General features: G+C 41.0%; 1 protein-coding gene across 1 annotated transcript in view; it reads right to left on the bottom strand.

The window, feature by feature from the left end:
- Positions 1-17,410, bottom strand: part of KAT6A (lysine acetyltransferase 6A) — a 109,794-nt gene extending 92,384 nt beyond the window's left edge. Inside the window, exons 1-2 of the mRNA XM_082374698.1 lie at positions 17,287-17,410; positions 13,860-14,776 (exon numbers count right to left, since the gene is read on the bottom strand). Of these exons, the coding sequence (XP_082230824.1) occupies positions 13,860-14,459 (600 nt within the window). The 5' untranslated portion in view covers positions 14,460-14,776; positions 17,287-17,410. The remainder of the gene's footprint in view (positions 1-13,859; positions 14,777-17,286) is intronic.
- Between the last annotated feature and the right edge of the window lie 3,680 nt (positions 17,411-21,090).

Below are 21,090 nucleotides of genomic sequence, written 5' to 3'. Positions count from 1 at the left end.
ATGTTATGTACCCGTGAATGTATTACCTATTGGGAAAACACCATTGCTTACACTTTTAAAAATACTACAGGGGTAACAGAGAACAAATATTACCCCAAAGGAAGTGGCAGATGGTACTTTTCAGCTGAGGTGTCAAGCATTTGCAGAAAACATCTGAACTCTCTCTCTCCTTTCAATCTATATTATTTTGAGAGGATAAATGGTTCAGCTTCTAAGTTTACTAGGAGACTTAATATTTTAAAAAAATTTCAAAATCAACCTAATTTCTATCATTCCCCTTTCCAGTTTAAACCTGACAGTTTCCGTTCAACAAACATTTTCTGAGCATATTACAATTTGTCAAGACCTGGATACAGGATTAATAACATGTATGACTTGATAAGTGGTTTAACAGATGTATGTAATAAATGCTGAAGAAGCACCCACTTTTTTTTAATGCTTGTCATTTTCATGAACAAGAGGCAGCCTAATGTGGCTGAAAGAGTACTGGGCTTGAAAGGGACCTGGTTCTAGTTCTACTTATTCCCTTAACTAACCATACAATTCTGCATAAGCAAAACCTGGCCACCATAACACTTGGACTGCCTACCTTACTACAAGTACTATGTCAAAAGAAAATATGTATGAAAGCAAAATTCTTTTTAATCTGTGAAACACTTCAGAGTATGTTATTACCACTCATACAAAGTTTCGGGGAAAAAGACTATTTCTCTTTTTCCTTCTCTAGCTTTCTTGGCTGAAGTTGAGTTCTCCGCGTAGCTGAAGTTATCAGAAACAAAACTGTGTATTTTTAACTTTCTTCAAAGTTAGTAGATGATGGAGCCAACCCACTTGTAGAGCATTCAGAGAGAGTAAAAGGTGAGTTTTTACTAAAAAAGTACATAGATAAAGTGGGTATTCAACAGCTATGAAAAAGGGAGCTTACATAGCACATTAACCAAGGCCTTGATGTGCTTACAATGGAGGGTAAATGAGAGCAACAAGAAGCCAAGGATGGCAGCAACAAGGGCAAAAAGGGCCAACACAGAGCGGGGCTACAGAAGTGACCAGCGATGACTGTCCTGCTGGCTGCCTTTCAGCCTTCCTCATGATATGCTTTGTCAATGCCCTAAATCTGAAGTTGCTTGCTTAAAATCTTGGCCTATTCTTATGCAGTGAAAGGAATGCTGTTTACCTCTGCTACCACTGATATGTTACTCACCCTGTAGGATAATTCTTCAGATAAATTATTTCTTCCACCATAAAAAGGCAAAAAAAAAAAAAAAACCAGGAAGGAAGAAAGAAAAAAGATAAATGTATCCTGCTGGCTTGGAGGTTACCCTATCATACCTTTAATCATCAGCTCAAAGAAAGCATGATGTCAAATACAAAAGCTGCTTATAAAATGCAGAAACATAAAATGCTAACTAAAGTTTACTAGGGAGAGTAGCGACTTCAAAACCAAAACCTAGAAGTTAGACATGTGACTTTTTTATTCATATTCAATTAAACATTTATTATGGGCCCACAATGTTTTGCTTCTAAGTCTTTGTACATGCTGTTCCTTCTGCAGGAACCACTCTCTTTCCCACCCCACCCATCTGCTTCCCCATTCTCTAACCTCTCACATGTGACTTCCTCTGAGAAGGCTTCCCTAACTTTCCCCACCCCCTCTTCTGGGTTTCCACAGCACTCTGTTTCAGCCCATCAGAGCACTTATCACTGTGTGTGTTAATTACAGGACTGTATCTTCTTCACTCAGGACCTAATCACTGTGCTGGCACCTGGAAGATGTTCCATAAATACTTGCAAAGCACCAGACACTGCGCTAGACAGGGTATAAAGATGAAAAACCGGATTCTAAGTTCACTATCAATACAGTGTAAAATGGGCTATGAAGGAGGGGTGTTCAGGATATCAGGGGCTTGAAGAGAGCTCTCTAAGTCAGCCTGGAAGCAGGATGGGTGACAAGGAAGAAATAAAGGATATGCCTAGGCTAAGCCTTCAAGGTTAAATAAGAGCTAACTGGTAAAGAAGAAAGAAAGGATTCCAGATGAGGCGAAAACAAAGGAGCAAGAGAAAACAAGGTGGACCTGAGGAACTCCAAGTAGTATGGAATGTGCAAACCTCAGCACGCATCGGAATCAATGGGGGGCTTATTAACATACAAATTGCTGGACCCCACCCCCAGTTTGTGATTCAGTAGGCATGGAATATGGCCCAAAAATATGCACTTCAAACAAGTTTTCCAGTGACAATACTGCTACTTCTGGTCCTAGGACCACACTTTGAGAACCACTGGTATAGTGAAACACAGAGGGCACATGAAGCAGTAGCAGTAGACAATCTGGAGCAACATGGGAGGTAAAGTAGGGTTAAAAATCATATATACGATGCCACAGAATTTGGCACTGAAGGACCTTAAGCAGAGTTTATTTTAGAAAGATGGTAATACGTAACATTTACAGAGCACTAGACTTATGTGTAGCTCAGTGCAGTAGCTGCTAGTCATATGTGGCTATTTCACTTCAGTTACAATTAAATAAAATTTTAATTTAAGTTCTACAGTCAACCAGCCATACTTCATGAGCTCAAGAGCCACATATGGCTAGTGGCTACTGCTTTGAGTACAGGTATAAAACATTCCATCATCGTACAAAGCTCTATTAGACAACACTGATGTACATTACATTAACGCGTTAAATCTTCACAACTTCATTATGAGAGAGGTACTGTATTATCCCCATTCTGTAGAAAGAAATGTGGCAAAGAAAGATTAAGCAAATTACCCAAGGTCATAAGGTTAGTAGTGCCAACATGGGATGCAAACCCGGATAGTCTGGTTCTTGAGCCTGTGTTCTTAACTGCTTCTTGATAAGATCATTCTTGGCAATAATGTTAACTAGAAGGAGATGATACTGGAGGAAGGAAAACCAGTAAGGAAGCTACTACACTAAGTCAGGAGAGAAACGATGAGGACCTGCACCAAGAGAGTAGCAGCTAGAATGGAGAAAAGGCTCATTAATAGAGATGTTAAAGCAGTAGAAGAGAAAAGACTGGGGATGGACTAGAACTGAATCCAAAAGAGGTGCAAATGAGGCGCAGAAGACGGTACAAAAGTTCCTGTTTTAGGAATCAGAGTCAAAGGCAATGCCTCTCACCACAGTAAAAAATCAAAAGAGCAAGCTGAAGGAGGGTGATAAACTCCTGGGTCATGATGAATTTGAAGTGACTGAGATAAGACACTACACTACACAGTGGGATATATAAGTCCAGAGCTCAAAAGAGAGGTTTGGTTTAAGATATGAATTTAGAGTCATCAGTATAGAGAAGGTACATCTAGAGATAACTCAGGAAGGTTAAAACAATAAGTAGATAAAGAACAGAACCTCAGGGAATCCAACATGTAAGCTACAGGCAAAAGATAAAAAGCCAGTAAACTAAAAATGAATCACCAGAAAGATGGGAGGAGTGGGGGAAGACCTAGGAAAGAATTATCCCAGAGGTCAAGGGAAGAGAGAATAGTAAACAAATGCTAAGTGCTGCTGAGAGGTCAGGTAAGATAAAGACTGAAAACTGTCCACAAGAGCTGTTTCAGACGGTGTTAGGGCCAAAGGCCAGATTGCAACAGATCTGGAACAATTACAGACTTTTTTCCAAGAAGTTTCAAAACGAAGGGAAGGAGACAGGGTGTAGATGGAGAGAAGCATCTGGAGCAGTGTTGCTTCTCTTCTGACTGGATGGGAGAGACTTCTCCATGCTAAGGGGCAAAGAGCGAAAAGACTGGAACACTTAATGGAGCAAGGTTCCTAAGGCAGGAAAGAACAGGATCCTGCACATAAACAGAGATATTACCTCTAGACGCTTCTTTCACGTCCTCTGAAGCGGTAGTAAAGGGGGTAAAAATAAGTACAGATGTATTTAGGGTAGTGTGGGAAGGGTAAAGCTGGATGAGCTCATATGGTCAGAGAGATTCTCTTCTCTCTATGAAGTAGGATATGGGAGTATCTGCTGAAAATGAGAGAGGCAAAAGGGTTGGACGGAATATTGAACTGCTGCAGAGAAAACAGACTACAGACACAGACATACATCCCCAAGCAGAGGACAGAGTTGAGATTAGAGGTCACAAACTTGCAAGTGGCACCCTACCAGTGGGTTTGTGCCGTTTTCTTCAAAATGATCGAGTCTCATAGAGGATCAGGGAGAGGATGGTTGGCTTAATTTCAAGGTTGGGGTTTGCCAATTAGATGCAGGAGTAAAGTGAGTAACTGCAATGATAAACCGTAAGGCCAAGCAATTAGAAGAAAAGCATTCATGGGGGGATGGGAGGGGCATCAGAATCACACAGGGAACCTTCTTTGAACTACATACCCTATGGGAAACCTTGATGAGATAAAAGAGCAGGTGCAGCAAGAGTGAAAAGAGAAAAGTGGAAAATTAAGGCAGTTATGGTCACGGAGTAGAACAAAATTCAGGTTTCCAGAGGTACCCTGTCCTGGGTTCAAAGTGCGTTCATGAGAGTAGGTGTGAAATGTGCTGTTTCCTGTATTTGAATTTCAGTCACTAGGCAATTCTGTCCCCTGACTCCCTCAGCCAGTTCCCACCACAGGACATGTTGGTTCGAAGCGCTAGAGCAGTGGTTCTCAACCCTAGCTGCGTATCAGATGCACATGGAGACTTCAACAAACAAACAAACTGAAATCTGGGCCCCACTGTTGGAGTCTAATTTAATTAGCTTGGTGGTTATTTTTTAAGGCTCCTCAGGTAATTCCAAAGTGGATTTAGTGTCAAGAACCACTGCTTTAGAAAGAACAGGACTTTAGCTTTATGTTAGAGAATTAAAGGAAAACAGACTGGCATGAAAAGAAATGAAATAACTAAAGCAGGAAAATGGTGAAAGAGGATCTAAACCCTACGTCAGATATTTAAAGATGTCCTGAATAGAAAAGTTAGGAAACTATTAAAGCACAGCGTCATACTCAACACACACCCAAAAATGTAATAATGCTTCCAAGAGTTCTGTTATAGGTTCTAGAAAACTCAGGAGTTAAATGCTTCGCTGTAGCCAATGACTAAGAAAAAAGACAAACCTGCACTCTACTAAGCAGAAAGAACTGAAAACCAACACTGAACAACAGCTCTCTAGGTCAACTACAGTTCACAACTCCCTGGAGGAAAAGGCAGCCTACAGTAAGAGCATGATAATAATCTCACGTACATGGACTCTACCTCTTCTGCACAAAAGGTAAAGGAATCAGCTGTCTTCTTTCACATATACAAAGGTTTTAAATTTTTTAGTCTGCCTGATTGTCTGTCTACAGCAGTCACTTTCTCCTTAACAAGTTTTAACAATAATCTTAAAACTACCTACTGCAAATATAAATGCTACACTCCTATAATCTCTATGCTTAATTTAACCCTAAACCAAATAGTGCCATACTACTCTATCCAATTATTTTATAAGTAACTGTCCCCAATCTTAACCTTTATTTGCCACTTCCTAGTCTATTTGCTAAGTTTTACAACAAAGTAAAAGTTAAAAGTAATGCAGAGATGAACGGTTAGTCATAAAGACCAAAAAAGACAAACATGACCTGTTGTCTGTTGCGTTCCCTGTAAGGTTTGTTTACTGGTATTACAAAATCACCCAGAACCAAGATACTATGTATACATAACAATGAATGATAGACTGTACACTCCTAGGTCACCCATATTTAATGCCTTTAATGAGAATTACTTCATTAATTAATAGAAAGGCTTGTACCTTTCTATCTCCGTCTTAAATATTTTAAGTTCAAACCAATTACCCAAATCACGTGGACATCATCTGAGTTGTAGACTTTCTGAAAATCAGACTTAACTAGAAGTGGACACTTTTTTCAAAACTCAAGGAGTACTTTATCTCCCAGCATTAGGGTAGTTTAACATGTTCTCCTAATATTTAGCTAAAACAGAAGAAAACTTTCTAATTCCTCTAGTTTGGGTCATAAGAAAGCAGTCTTTTCCAAAAAAAAAAAAAACTTTCGACTTTCTAGAGTCTTCAAACACCGAAACAAGCAGATTTACATATTTGTGGTTTACAAAAACCACCAAAATTCTCTACAGCAGGGTTCATCCTATGGTTTCCATTAAGGAAGAGATTTCTAACAATGTTATTTTATACTCGTTGCTCTCTAAAACTGTAAGACAGTACTACAGCCTAATGAAAAAAGCACAGAACCGAGGAGGGCTCGGCCACTTCTCCCAGACGCAATTAACTTGCTGTGGGGCATTAAGCAAGACACTCAAATCTCTCTGGCCCTCAGTTTCTCTATTTGTGAAATACGATTAGAATCATTTTTTATCCAAGATTGCTACTGGCTTCAAGTTCTACAAAATGCAGATGAGTCTACTCTTTATTTTTTCTAAGAATGTATCTATACTTTGTAAGCATAATCCAAAATAAAAATTACATACCTTAATAAAAATGTATATTTAATATAAAATATTAACATAAAACATACAAAATATAAATATATAAAACATACTGTAATCAAAAAATATACCTTACTCAACACTACATACAGCCAGACTTATTTTTTCTTAGCAGGTCTTTTTCTTTAACTGCTAGCAGTTAAAAACTATTTTGACCCAGAACGGCATTCTGCAAATCTAAATGCTACACTCCTATAATCTCTATGCTTAATTTCGACCCTAAACCAAATAGGGCCATACTACGAACTGTTTCTTCACCTGTTCCCTAATAAAGCTGAAAGTAATTCTTTTGACTTGAATTTACAGAGTTATGTACAGTGCTGATGAAAGCCATCTGTTGGGAACTTTGACTTTCCTGTCAAAAGGAGAAAACCAGAAGAAACAGCCTAGATTTTCCTGGGAACCAGCTGCAGCTGAATGAGTCCTAATCCTACTCCAGCTGGGAAAAGCAGAAGGGTGAAGTGGCTACTGGCTTAATTCATCTGCTGCAGATTCTTTGTGAACTGACTCCACCCCTGAGTAGCCAACTAGTAAACAACTTTACCAGACTGAGGCTCTTAATTAATCCCTGTATGTAACATTTATTTGGTTCTTTAAAAAATTCCAAATCAGAGCATGAAAAGTATTCAGTATTTTAATTTTAAAAAACATTTCCCCGTTCACTAGAAAAAAATTTTTTAACTCTAGCTTAACCAGCAAACTTGGCACCCAGATTCAGTCCTCTCACATATCTAAGAAACATGTCAGTGTAAATATACTTTATCCAATATTCTAAATAGAAAGGGAAGAAATTTCTGTGAAGGAGATTCTTACAACCTCAAGAGGCCTGGAATGATACAATATTTTTTTCCCCAGATTCATCGCACAGTTCCTGTTATCTATTTGCTTTCATTGTATTAACAGTTAAGTACAATGTAAAAAAGTGCTGGCCCATGTGTCCGAATGAACTGAATAAAAAATAGGTGGCAGAATAAAAAGACAATGTATTTTGGCATATATTTATTTTCCATTTGGCATTTTATGAGAAGCCATAATGAAAACTTGTATTATTAAATAACTATTATATAAATATATCATGCCTATAAAACTTAACCATGTAAAGTTCTTTTGAGACTTCAATAAGAAAGTACATGTTGAAGCACTCAGAACAGTGCCCAACACACTGTTAGGCCTTAACAAATGTTAGCTATTAATAGATTTCTACAAGCAACTGCTTACATTCCCTTGGCCTCCTGATAGAGGATAAAGAAAGAGGTTAGAAGCAATTTGTAGTACTATCTGATGTCTTCATTAATTTCTTCCCTTTATTTCATCAATTTACAAGAAGTCAGCCCAAGAAAGAGTAAAGTGTTAGCAACTGTAACTGTAAGAAAAATGTTTACGTTGTGTGCACTGGCTGGGTACAGAAGTTTGATCAGCAATGGCTAAATCAAAGGTTGCTTTAGTAGTTCAAGTTTTCTTTCAGGGTGTGTCATGGACTGAAAACTACCAAAGCACACACACTTCAAAGGCTAACTAGAAGACCAAAAAAGTATCTGTACAGGGGCTTCCTTGGTGGCGCAGTGGTTAAGAATCCGCCTGCCAATGCAGGGGACATGGGTTCAAGCCCTGGTCCAGGAAGATCCCACATGCCGCGGAGCAACTAAGCCCATGCACCACAACTACTGAAGCCTGCGCCCCGCAACTACTGAGCCCGCGTGCCTAGAGCCCGTGCTCTGCAACAAGAGAAGCCACCGCAATGAGAAGCCCGCGCACCACAACGAAGAGTAGCCCCCGCTCGCCGCAACTAGAGCCCACACGCAGCAATGAAAACCCAACACAGCCAAAAATAAAATTTTTTAAAATAGCTGTACAATTGATTGTATTTAAATAAATATTGCATTACAAACATATCTCTGCCTGAGTTATTTTTAAATTTCTGTTTTGTTTTTTTTAAATAGAACAAGTCTGCTGAGACGAAGTCAGTTTATATTCACCACATTTATATTTAATCCACCTCAATGACTTGTTAGTAACAATTTTTATTTCTAGCCAGCTTCTCCTCAGGACCCAGGACATTTAAGAGTCACCAAAAAATGGCATAAACAATGATGTAAGAACTGTACAACTATTGTAATTATAATTAATGTAATTAATTATAATGTAAGAAAATATAATTATTGAGATCAGTCAGTTGCAAACTCGGTGAAATTACAAAATCTACAATATTCATGTTGCTGTGTCCTTGCCATCACTTGAAAAATAAAGTCAACTACACATGGTTAGGATAATTTTCCCTAAAATAATCCTTCTTCACTTAAAGACTGATACAGTTAGCATTATCCTCCATTCCCTCCCCAATGATGTAAGAATTAAAACTTGCAACTTAAAGAGTTTCCCAATAATTATACCACGAAATACACTTCCTTGCATGCTCTCATAAGGATTTTTAAATTGAGAACTTCTCCCACTTTTTACTACTAACGTATCCCTTCTCAACTCTTTTGTAGCGCCTTTGCTTTGCAGATTTTTGGTGCGTGTGTTTTTTTTTAAGTAGACAAGCATTCTGCCAAGCAGTCAACACACCCCTGAACTTAATAGCATGGACAATTACTGTAAAGTATGATAGCAACAAAATATCTGAAAACGACATTACCAAGCTTACATTTATAAATAATTTTATCATATCACTGTTCTAACACATAATATGTGAAACAATTTTACAATAAAGGCCATTTCCAAACAGCTAAATCAAAACTATCATTCTTAACTCTGGTAACCTGAAAACATATTTCCATTCTAATCAGCATCTCTACATCAAATACCAAAGTTCCTGTCAAAGCCCCTTTTATTTTATGAATTTAAAATGCCAAGTTCCAGTAACACAAAATAATCTGGACTGTACTAAAAGTTTACTGAATTGTGATATAACTTATATTAGAAGACCAGTATTTATCATTTGATCTTTCTGTATTAGAAGGCTAGTACTTATCATTTGATCTTTCTGCTCCAAGTCACCTAAATAATAACATTAATAACCTAATGGGTAATAACCTAAACAATAACATTAGTTGACAATATCTTCTCTTCCCTTCCCAAGTGGAAAGCTTCAGCAAAATATAATTCTGTTCCACAATACTCCACAGACTAACAACACTTTCCTGACTTGGCTGATTACCGTAAGCATATAGTTTTCTGTACAAGTAATATGGAACACAAGCTGTAGACATTCAAGTGAAGTATTCTGTGTGTAAAATGAACCCAGAAATTTGAAATGAAGGTGAAAATTACTCCTGAAAGGGAAATGGATCCTTCCAAGACTCAGTGTCCAAAGTAATTCTTTTAAATGACCGTTAGAATCTCAAATAATAATTAGCCTCACACAAAAAACATCCCATTCTTTCTCAGAGATTCACAATACCTAATTGTTACCAAAAAAAAAAAAAATAGTGAATGCAAAAAACTAAAAGTTATATTTCATAAGCTAAACAAAGGTTGCAAAAAAGTTATTTCACATTTCTATGCCTTAATCCCCAACAGGACCTAAACCCTAAATGCACTGTTCATAGTAGACGCCTAAATGCTTGCTGAATAAATAATGAATAAATGAAGTAAATGAACAAATTATCTTACAGTAATATCTGTATTTCAAAAAAAAAGAAATTTGCAAGGAGGAAGTTATTATTTAAGCTAGTTACACACTATCACCCTCACCTATATCTCATAATTCAAAGGAAAGCAACATTTTGTCCCAAATGAAAGCACACTATTACAGCCATGCAACCAATCCCAAACTACAAATCAGAAGACTTCAGTGACATCTGAAAGGAAAATGAAACACAGAAAATATCTTTAAGGGAAAAAAAAAAAGTCATGTAGACCAAACTGTTTTTTAAATTTATGGACCTCAGGTATGCAAAACTAGATTATTCATAATCTCTGGTTTCTGAAACGTTCTTAGCGCTGGTTCAAAGTCAATTTTAGAATTCATTCTATGACAGAAAGAGAAAAAAGGGATGCAGACAGTGAAATGGAAACGGGGTGGGGGGGGCTGGACATGTCTTTTTACAATCAGAGAATGTGCCTTGAAGTTAACACCAAGAACATTTACAATTGTGTACTTGAATGCGGTGACAGGCGTTATACCCAACAACTCCCAAGAGGCAGTAGGTATCGCTGTCACAAAGACTCTGGAGCCAGAATGCCCAAGTCCAAAACCTAGCTCTGTCACCTAATATCTTTGTGACTCAGACAAGTTACTGAACCTCTTTTATGCCTCAGTTTCTCCATCTGTAAAACAACAGTACCTATCTCATTGAGTTGTATGAGCATTAAACGAGTTAATATATGCATGGCTGTAAAGTAACGTCTGGCACATAGTATAAATACATCATTAAGTTAAATAAATAAACTCACCATAAACTACGACAACCTAAAGTTAGTACAGCAAATCTCCCTTATAACATGGATAAAACTTTTAAATCACAGTACCTCCAGATTCTCCATCAAGTGAAAACACACTTAAGTTCAAGTGTCTTCACAAAAACTCTTAAAAATATTTCTGTACAGCTGTCTCACCAAAAACAGCAAAACAAAAACCACTCAGTGGCTAAAAAGTTAACGTACAGTTCCTTCCAAAGGTTAATATCACAATAAATTAAAAGTTAGAACCGTACAGAAAAAAGTAAAGAAGAACGTACTCAGGCCACTCCATAGTCCCTGAACTTCATCTCTCACCCACAGCTGAGCAGACCAGTAGGTACACATGCACTCCAGAGCAGGTAAGGCCACCGCAGCTCCAAGCAGAGCGCCTGGCCCACAGTAAGTGCTCAGTAACTATTTGCTGAATTAATTAATGCCCTAAAAGTGAAACTACCTGTAGCCTACACTTTCTTTTCTCCACCCCTGTCAAATATAATCTGGATAATTTTTTTAAGAGTATCTAGGTTTTCATAACAGCAAATCAATCAATTCCAAATGGGAAATGATTGGACAGTTTTTTTTTTTTTTTTAAAAGAGGAAAGTAATTAAATACAACAAAAGGAACAAATATAATCTGTTCATAGGAGGAATAATTCCTTGCCCTAGAGTTTACTGTATTATGATTTTTAATGTGAGCTTTTCATATCTTTGGGGAAAGTCATGCAGGAAACTTAACCACGGAAAATAAGACTCGATTCAAATATATATGACATCTCATCAACTCTAATTTTATAGATACTATCATAAGTTTGTTTCCCAATCAGACCAGTACAAATACACAAAAGTCTACTCAAAGAAACACAATTTTTCCAAGTTTAGTTACTTCGGTTAACGATACTGTATATTAAAGTTATATAAACCAAAGAGATGTTTCTAACCAGAGCAAACCAGCAGATCTCTACTGGATTAAACATTTTTTTAATGCAAAGGTCTCAGGCTCAGCTGCAAAATAAGGATTGTTGGATTAGATGGTTCTTAAAAGTCTCTTTCAAAAGTAAAATCCTAGCGGGACCTCCCCGGACACGGGTTCGAGCCCTGGTCCAGGAAGATGCCACATGCTGCAGAGCAACTAAGCCCGTGTGCCACAACTGCTGAGCCTGCGCTCTAGAGCCTGCAAGCCACAACTACTGAGCCGGTGAGCCACAACTACTGAAGCCCGCATGCCTGGAGCCCGTGCTCCTCAACAAGAGAAGCCACCGCAGTGAGAAGCCCGCGCACCTCAACCAAGAGTAGCCCCCGCTCGCCACAACGAGAGAAAGCCCGCGTGCAGCAACGAAGAGCCAACGCAGCCAAAAATAAATAAATAAAATTAAAAAAAAAAAAAAAAGTAAAATCCTAGGGTGACAAGACTCAGTTTAGTCCTACACTGTACTATATTGACTACCTTTAAAAAATATGCACTACTGACATTTTATGTATGGCTAATATTTTTAAAAATTAAAATATCTAATTCAAGCAAGGGAAATGATAATAAACACAAGCACCCAGGTGTTCTAACAAAAATTTATAATACCCAATTCACAGATATGACACTGAATTCATTCTAAACTTCAAATTATTTCCTGTTTCCATGCACTAAACCTGTAGACACCTGATAACAGTTGTTGGAATCGTTATATTTCATTTCAGCCATGTAATCAAAAAACAGTTCTTACAGATGAGTCCTTACAGCACTGAACTGCAGAATGAAGTATTTCAGTTACTTGTCCACCTTGAATTTTCAATACTACACCCTTAATAAATGCTCCAATGGTACAGAACCATGTTATGAATGGGATTGCCTATTAATTCATGACTCCATCAGAATCATTTTAAGGGTAGTAACAGTAAGATAATGCTTCCATTTCAAAGTTCACAGGGAAAATTGAACCCTAAAATAGATCTCTAAAACCTTCATCCAAAACAAAAAACAAAAAAACAAAAACCTGTTCATTTTCAGTTGCTATTTAAACAAAAATCTACTGGTGGGTTACTAACTGCAATGAATTTAGATCAAATCTCACATATTTTAAAATACATTCAATGCTAACTTTAGAATCTTATCACCCTAGAAGTAGCCTCCATGATCTTAAGCAAAATGAAGATGATGTTACTGGTGTACACTAAGGTGTGCAAAAATTAAAGTACAGCCACTCCCCACAGAACCACAATTCAGAACACCTGAAATAAATCCACAGCTAAGACACCAGGTCAACGTACAAAGGAGCTACTAACAAAACTCTCCTCATCCTCGAATATCTATTTAACGGCCGAGACTGACTGTTAAGAAGACATACTTTCAACAGTACAAAATAACGGCATAAAACACACAGCACAGTAAGGTATACCATTTGTGTATCAAGACTCCGGACTCCCCAGAACTTTAGGAACACAGGCTACTGTATTCCTGACGCATGCAGTTACACCTGTCGTACATAGTAATGTTTAGGACTTCGTCATATGCAAAAAATAATGCATGACCAAAAGTTAGAATACAAAGAGCAGAAATAAGAACTGCTAAATCTGCTTAGCCACTACTATGGTCAGGATAATCAGTCTCATTCCTGTCAAGTAATCGGCAACAAAACGGAAAAAAGAAAGAAGATAGGTTCTTAGAGTCTCCAACATTTGGCTGCTCATCAACTTCAGCAGTAAAGTATTATAAGAACTTTTATGTGACAGGTGTAAAGTTGTGTGCTACTTTTTAATTCTAATCTAGATATGTTCTTTTAGGCAAAGCAATACTCTACACTTTGAATCTTAGGCATCAAATATGTCAAAGTATCAGAACAATTAGCATCTACTGAGTTCTCACACCTAGAATTCACCAATAAAAAACAGGAGGTGATTATTCCACAAAAGGCCCCAAACACCAACGGTAACTTCTATTGAACTTCCTAGAAATGTGGCTTTGTAGCATGCTGTATCATCAGCTCTGCGAACACTGATGCACAGGCCATTCTTACCTTATCCTTTTCATGTGGAAGGAGTGACACTGGAGGTAAAGAAGAAAGAGACTCACAACTCTCTTTCCCATCCACATTGGTTGCCTTAGTGTTGAGCCGATAAAGAGGTCCATCTTTAAGGAGTCTGCCATGGCCAACGGCGCGTTTAATAGCCAATCGTAACTGCTGGTGAAAGCCAGAGGCAGCACCGCCTCCAAACAATGCAGACACATCCTTCTGACCTTTCAAAAAACGTTCAATGCTTTTCAAAGTTGAGCCACCGGACTCTGCCAAGCCCTCGACTGCCCGCTTGATCAGTTTATTCCAGTCTACATTTTGTTTATTATCCACTTTTCCATGGTTTCGAGGTTTAGGAAGTGCTATTCGCCCAGGATTATCAGGATCTTTATAGGAATTGAGTCCTTTATTTGAGACTTTCAAAATTGTTCCATCTTTGACACTCAACTCCAATTGTTCTAAAACAGTTTTACGATCCAAGCCATGGGATGAAGACACTGCATTGCATATCCTTTCTTCTGAAGGACGCTGTTTTTGCTTCTTCACTTTTTTGATGGCCTCCAAAATCCACTCCGTATACAGCGGGTTTGCGAGTTTTACCATGGTGAAGGATTCTTTATATCCATAGAGTCGTTATCCCTTATCCTGATGCTGAGTAAGTTTTACACCATGGAAAACAATATTCCCGGAGGCTGGGAACCAGTTAACCATAGCATACAAGTTTTCTGGCCTGAGTCCTTCCTCCTTTCACAAAACAGAGTGCCTCCCCACTTTTACTTTAGAAACCAAAACAACCTGTTATCTGAAATATCTTCAAACTTCTCAACAAACTTCTCAATAGCACCACACATGGGTCTGTTCATAAAGTTGTAAGAACTCAAGAACATCTCATTCCCAGCAGAAAAATGTGCATCTTATGCCTGGAAAACAATTAAAACAAGGTCAGTTTCCTATCAAGGCCCATTTTATAAATACACTGGAACTGAAACATCCTAGTCTTTAAAGCACTCAAACAGTGTTCACTGAGCACCTGTAGAAGTTTGATCATGTTTCTATCAACATTCCAAAACGATCATGTATGTAAACCACGGGGATAATGAAGAAAAGGAAAAAAAGATAAAAAATTAGGATACAATGAGGAAACAAGCCGAGATGCACTGTGAATGCCCTTAGGCTACAACTAACCAGAGAGGTGCTGGCTATTCTGCCCTCCACAATCTCTGCTCACCAGTCTATGAATTGAAACTCTTCCTTGACATCTTTCTCCAAGAAACTATTCAGCACTTCAACAAGTATCTAGATTAGCAGAAAGGATCCTGCAATGAAAGTGAGAGTGAAACTCTCATCTTTCAAAATTCCAGACATTCAGACTGGATGAAAACAATAAGATGGACAGAAAACCATTGAGAAATTTTTAACTATTGCATATAGTAAAAGAAACAAATACAATTTCCACAAACCAAGTTCACATTTTAAGTACGATATTACTTTCAACATTCCAAGTGGAAACAAAATTAACAATGAAAATAGTCAAGTGCGAAAAGTGTTCAAAGAATTTTTTAAAACTCCAATTTCATTCAAATTTTAGGAACCACATGCTGATAAGCTTCTCCTAGTAACATTCAATATACTGGAGAGAGTCCAACAACTGTCAAAATGTTCATAACCAATCTACAGACAGAGCAACTAGAAATGAATGGCCCAGAATCACTGGGTTCAAATGTACACACTACATATCAAATGTACAGCACAGGGAAAAAATGTATTGCCTGTTTGTAGTCTAAAGAGAAGACGACCTTGTAAAGATTCAAGATTGCTGTCCTGAAATGAACATTAATGAATAAGACACCAACATATACGTATACACACACACATCTATTTATGTACACACACACATACGTTGCCTCTCCAGGATCAAAGTCAGTATTCTTTCAGACAAAAGAATCTGGCAGATACAAATCTTTTTGAAAATCACCAAAATAATGAACTCCGAATCTAATAACTTCTTTGCTTCCAAAAATAAATTTACCTTTACCTAAATGTTTTTCAGAACTCCTCGTACTCTGAGGAGCACTTACAACATAAACATGCTAGAAAAATGGCTCCCACAGTAATCGTTCTTCCGAGTGCCTCTAAAATCAAAAGGAAAACAGATACGAAGAAACTGATAGTACTACTAACTCTGATAAGAAAGAAAAGGCTGAAGGAAACACGCAAACCTGAGCCAAGACTTCTTTTTAAATTAGCTGACTGAAAATCAGCCCCCCGAGAGAAGAACTCAGCTTCACCGTGGTGAGAGTCTCGAGAGTACAGAAATCATGGTATTATTACTCGGAGTGAGTGCATTACGGAGGCATTAACGCTACAATGAAATGAGAGGCTTCAGCCCGAGTTGCAGACGCTGGGCCCGTCCTGGCTGCTTAACCTCGCAGGTGAGAGAACGAAGGACAGTCAGTCACCCGCGGTCTCTCGGGCCGGGCTGCGCACGGGTCTCCAGGTCTTCAGCAAGCGAAGCGCCTGCAGACCTGAGCTTTAACTCCGGGAAAGTACCCCGGCGGCCGGAGAGAAAGTGCAGCTCGCCTCTGGCAGTCCTTCTCCGGCCTCCATCCCCCCACCCCACCCCGCGAACGCCTCTTCGCGCTCTATTTTTAAAGGGCGAGAAACTTCAGAAACTTGCAACGGCACCAGCCCGCGGCTTGCCGACGGGGAGTGTGCGGCTCCCACCGGACGGGAACGGAACCCGAGGACGAAGTTAACAATGAAATCACGTGAAAGAGTTGAGAGCCGCACATCTGCGCTCCCAGCTTCGCCGAAGCCCCGGCCGCCCGGAGGCCGGTCCCGTGCGGCGGGGCGCGGGCGGGCCTGGCGGCTCCGCGCTGACAGGCGCCCGCCGCCCCCGGCGCCGGGGCTGACAGCCCGGCGCACACGCCGCCGCACGTGCGCCCTCCGCACCACAACACGGCCGCCTGTCACCCCTCGCCGCGCGGCCGCAGAAGCCGAGCGCGAGCGCCGGGAGCGCGGGCGCAGGGGCCGGGCGGGCCGGGCGGCGGGCGCAGGAGCCGGCCCGGTGGGCGCGCCCCGAGGGAGAGCCGGCCGCCCGCACGGCCCGCCCGCGGCTTCGCGGCCTGGGCCACCGCCGCCGCCCCCTCCCGGCTGCCCGCTCCCCGGCTCCCTGGCCGGGCCCGGCCCGGGGCGGCGGCGGCGCGCGGGCCGCGGGGCGGGGGAGCCGGGAGCCGGGCGCCGGGCGGGCGCGAGGGGGCGGCCGCGGCGCCCCAGCCCGAGGCCTGGCGCAGAGCAGCGGGAGGCGGCGCAGGCCGCGCCGGGGCCTGCAGCGGCCACCGGCCCCGCGAGGCAGCGGGGCGGGTCCCGGAGCGGCTCGGCCTCGGGCTTGACGGCCGGGGCGGCCGGGGGCGGCCCCTCGACTACTTACCGGGGGGGAAGAGCGCCGGGTAAGCGGGGCCCCAGGCCGGACCGCGGAGATGCCCCAAACTGACACGGCCGCCATCTTGGAGACAGTGAGCTACGGCCGGGGGGAGGGGAGGCGAGGCGGCGGAACAGCCGCGGGGGGAGGGGAAGCGTCGCGAGGGAACGGCTGCCTGGGGGAGGGCGCGGGAACAGCCCGAGAGCGAGGCGAGCGGGAGGGGGAGGAAGGGGCAGCGCGGGAGGGGGACGGCCGAGGAGCGGGAAGAGCTGGGCCGAGAGCCGGGAAAGGCCGGAGGGCGGGGCGGGGCAGGAGGGAAGAGCCGGCCGGGCGGATCACGTGGGGCCGGTACAAAAGGCCAAAGCCAAAGCGGGAGGAGGACTGGAGGAGGCCGGCGGCCGGGGGCGCCTGGTCGCCCCTCTAGCGCGGTTGGGCCGGGCGGATAGCCGGGGCCGGAGGAGCTGCTGCGTCCCCATTGCACAGCTGGGGAAGCGGAGGGCCGCGCCGGGGTGGGGAGGCATCGGTGCGGCGCGGAAATCCGGTAGGATCTGAACTCTGATGGCGCCTGTGTTTACCGTCACCGAGCCTCCCTCCGCACCGCGGTGCCCGCGCCCCGCTCCCACGGCGACTCCCCGGAACCGGGTCGGGAGCTGGGGCGGAGGGCGGGGAGGAGGCCGCCTCGCTTCATCATTCCCTGTCTGCGCGCGTCTTCTCCCCACACATCCACCCCTTTGCGGGAAAATCAGTAGGTGCGAGGAGGAGGGGAAGGGTAGAAAGTTGGACGCCGTGTCGAGCCCTTTCACCACAATGACCTCATCCTCCCTACCCCGGGAGACTTGTTGGACCTCGCCAGAGCCATCTTTGTAGGGACCAGCGAAGGCTCGGTGGTGAGATCCGCACAGGTCACACAGCTGTCTGGTGGCACACTTCTGAGTTTGGAGCCTCCATCTGTCTAATGCCGACGTCTGTCTTGTACCCGTGCCCTACGCAGCACTGCTCTTGTCCGAATTTATGGCTGAGCTGCGGACTGGCACTTTTCATGGCCTGCCTGTCCTCTACTGGCTGCATGGATGTTTCTTTGTCTGGTCTCTCTTCCAGTTTAAACTCCTGAGGCAGAGACTGAGTCATACTTTTTATTACCCTGCATTCCCTGGAAGAGCAGTAAATGACAAATGAAAAGACATACTAAATAATTGATAATCTTGTGTGGAAGCGTTTTCCTGCCCCTGGACCTTTTTATCTGCTATACTGTTCTCCCCAACACCTCCTCGTTTTATCTCAGCTTTACCTTTTAAAGTGCACCCTCTCGCTCACTACCTTAACGTCTGCTTCCTTTTCTGAACTTTTGTAGTTTGACCACTTGCCCTGTTTTTCGTGTGGCACCGGTTGTGTGGCCTCATCTACGTTTTATGAATGCATTCCCAGGTATATTCTCTTCTAGGATGCCTCTTTGCATCTCTAGTGGCATAGAATTGTGCAAGCAGTACAGACTCCAAAAAATGTTGCTAGTGAATGAACATTATTTCAGTTACTAAGAGATTGAATTTCCACCCCCCAAATCAAGCCCTGCCTTGTTTATACCTCAACCTATACTTTCCTGTCTCTATAGCTTTTCTCCACTCTAATCCTTAGCCTTATTGTTCTATACCATAGACTGTCTAGACCATTCAATAATAACATAAAAACTTATATTTTCAACTCAGTATCCTACCACTGACAACTGCTAACGTCAGTGTGATGTGGTGAGATTTACTGAATCACCCTTCATCACCTACTGCCAAGCCCATCCCCAAATTATTAGGAGAGAAATTTGGGGATAGAAAATAATCTATTAGAATATTTTCCATCCTAGATGAATCAGACAGATGCAGTCTCAGGTAAAATGAGAGATATTTGTAATGAAAATACATCTGGGGGGAAGAAGTGGGGGAAATTCTCTTTTCGAAGAATAAAGCAATGTTTTTATTTCCCAAAGAGGACAGATAAAGTCATATTAATAGAAAGAAAATGAGTTCTTCATGTGAGACTAGTGTGTGGTCTTCAGAAGAAAAATAATACAGAGATGAGTTGTGTTTGCTTTTGGTTAATTTAGAAGGAAACTAGCCACAGGCATTCCTGTGAAAAGACCAAACTGGAGTTTAAGCACACAGTAGCAAGAATTTAAAACAATTTGCAACAACAAAGCACAGTTTAGCTTTTCAAACAGCTTCTACAGAGACTCTTTGCTTTACATTTGCATAACTTAATGGCACATTCAGGCTGTCAAAATAAAAGGTTTGCAGCAAAGACATATTAAGGTCTTCATCTTTTGCATATTAAAAAACAAAATCCACAGGACTGAGAGGACAGCTTCTCTTTGGTTCAAGCTTACTCAGAATTCAACCATGCAGGGCTGGCAGCTAAAAGTTCTTCCCCCTTCCACATTTCACTCTAGGAATCCTGCCCTTTCAGTAGTATCTGTTATAAACTACAGTTTATGCAGAGTCCAGCTAAGCCTAAAATTGGAAGGCTGCTCTATCCTTGTTTCAACAGGAGTTTTTAGTCCATTTACATTTGATATAATTACTGCTGTATTTGGATTTATACCTGCCATCTTATTATTCATTTCCTTTGCCCATTTACTTTATATCCCTTATTCTCTTATTTCTTGCCTTTTGAATTAATTTAAATATTTAAGTATACCATTAACCTCCTCTATCAGTTTATTAATTATACATTTCTAAAGAAGTCTTAGAGATTACCGCATTCCTGATTGACTTATTACACTCTAATATAAAGGATTACTTTTACCACTTTCCCCCAGATACTAAGAGCTTAGAATAATATTGTGCCTCCACTTAGCCCTTCCCCTTTTGTGTTTATTGTTGTCATGGATTTTAATTGTGCATATATTTTAAACCACACAAGGTTCTATAATCATCGTACAGTCAATACTCATTATATTCGCCTACATATTTACCCTTTATATTGCTTCTTGTTCCAATATACATTTATGTGCTTATGACTGGAATTATTTTCCCTCTGTTTGAATAATTCCTCTGTTCAGAGCAGGTCTGCTGGAGACAATTTCTCTCCATCTCTGTTTGCCTCAAAACTTCATTTTATCCTTCATATTTTTGCTGGGTATAGCAGTCTCGTTTAGCAAGTTTTTTTCAGCACTTTGAAGATGTCCTCTGGTTTCCATCATTCCTTTGTTACTCCTTTGGAAAGTAATGTCATTTTTCCTCTGGCTTCTTTTAGTTTTTTTGTTTTTTGTTTAGTTTTCAACCATTTTCCTGTGATGTGTCTAAATACAGTTTTCTTTATACTCATCCCGCTTGGGTCATGGGATGAGTGCCACTCATATAGTCCCTTGAATTGGTAGCTTGATATCTTTTCTCTGTTTTAGAAAAATCTTGGTCACTATCTCTTCTTATCTCTCTTTTCCTTTTAGGATTTCATGTACACCTATGTCATAATTTTTCATTGTTTACCATCTGCCTCTTTGTGCATGAGTCTGTACATTTTGTATGCACAATTTAAGTCTTATCTTAAATCTATTTATTGAGTTCTTAATATTGATCATTGTATTTTCAAGTTCTAAGATGTTCATGTGATTTTTAAAAAATAAAATTTAATTCATTTGGAGAAATTTTCCATCTTTTTATTTTTCTCCACTTTTGCCAATACTTTCTTTTTTTTTTTTTTTTAAAGAAATTCACGTTCTTTTTTATTTATTTATTTATTTATTTATGACTGTGTTGAGTCTTCGTTTCTGTGCGAGGGCTTTCTCTAGTTGCGGCAAGTGGGGACCACTCCTCATCGCGGTGCACG

Source organism: Balaenoptera borealis (genome assembly GCF_965194805.1).
Source record: "Balaenoptera borealis genome assembly, chromosome: 21".
Classification (NCBI taxonomy): Eukaryota; Metazoa; Chordata; class Mammalia; order Artiodactyla; family Balaenopteridae; genus Balaenoptera; species Balaenoptera borealis.
Note: the sequence above shows the minus strand (reverse complement) of the source record. Positions and strands in the feature narration are given on the sequence as shown.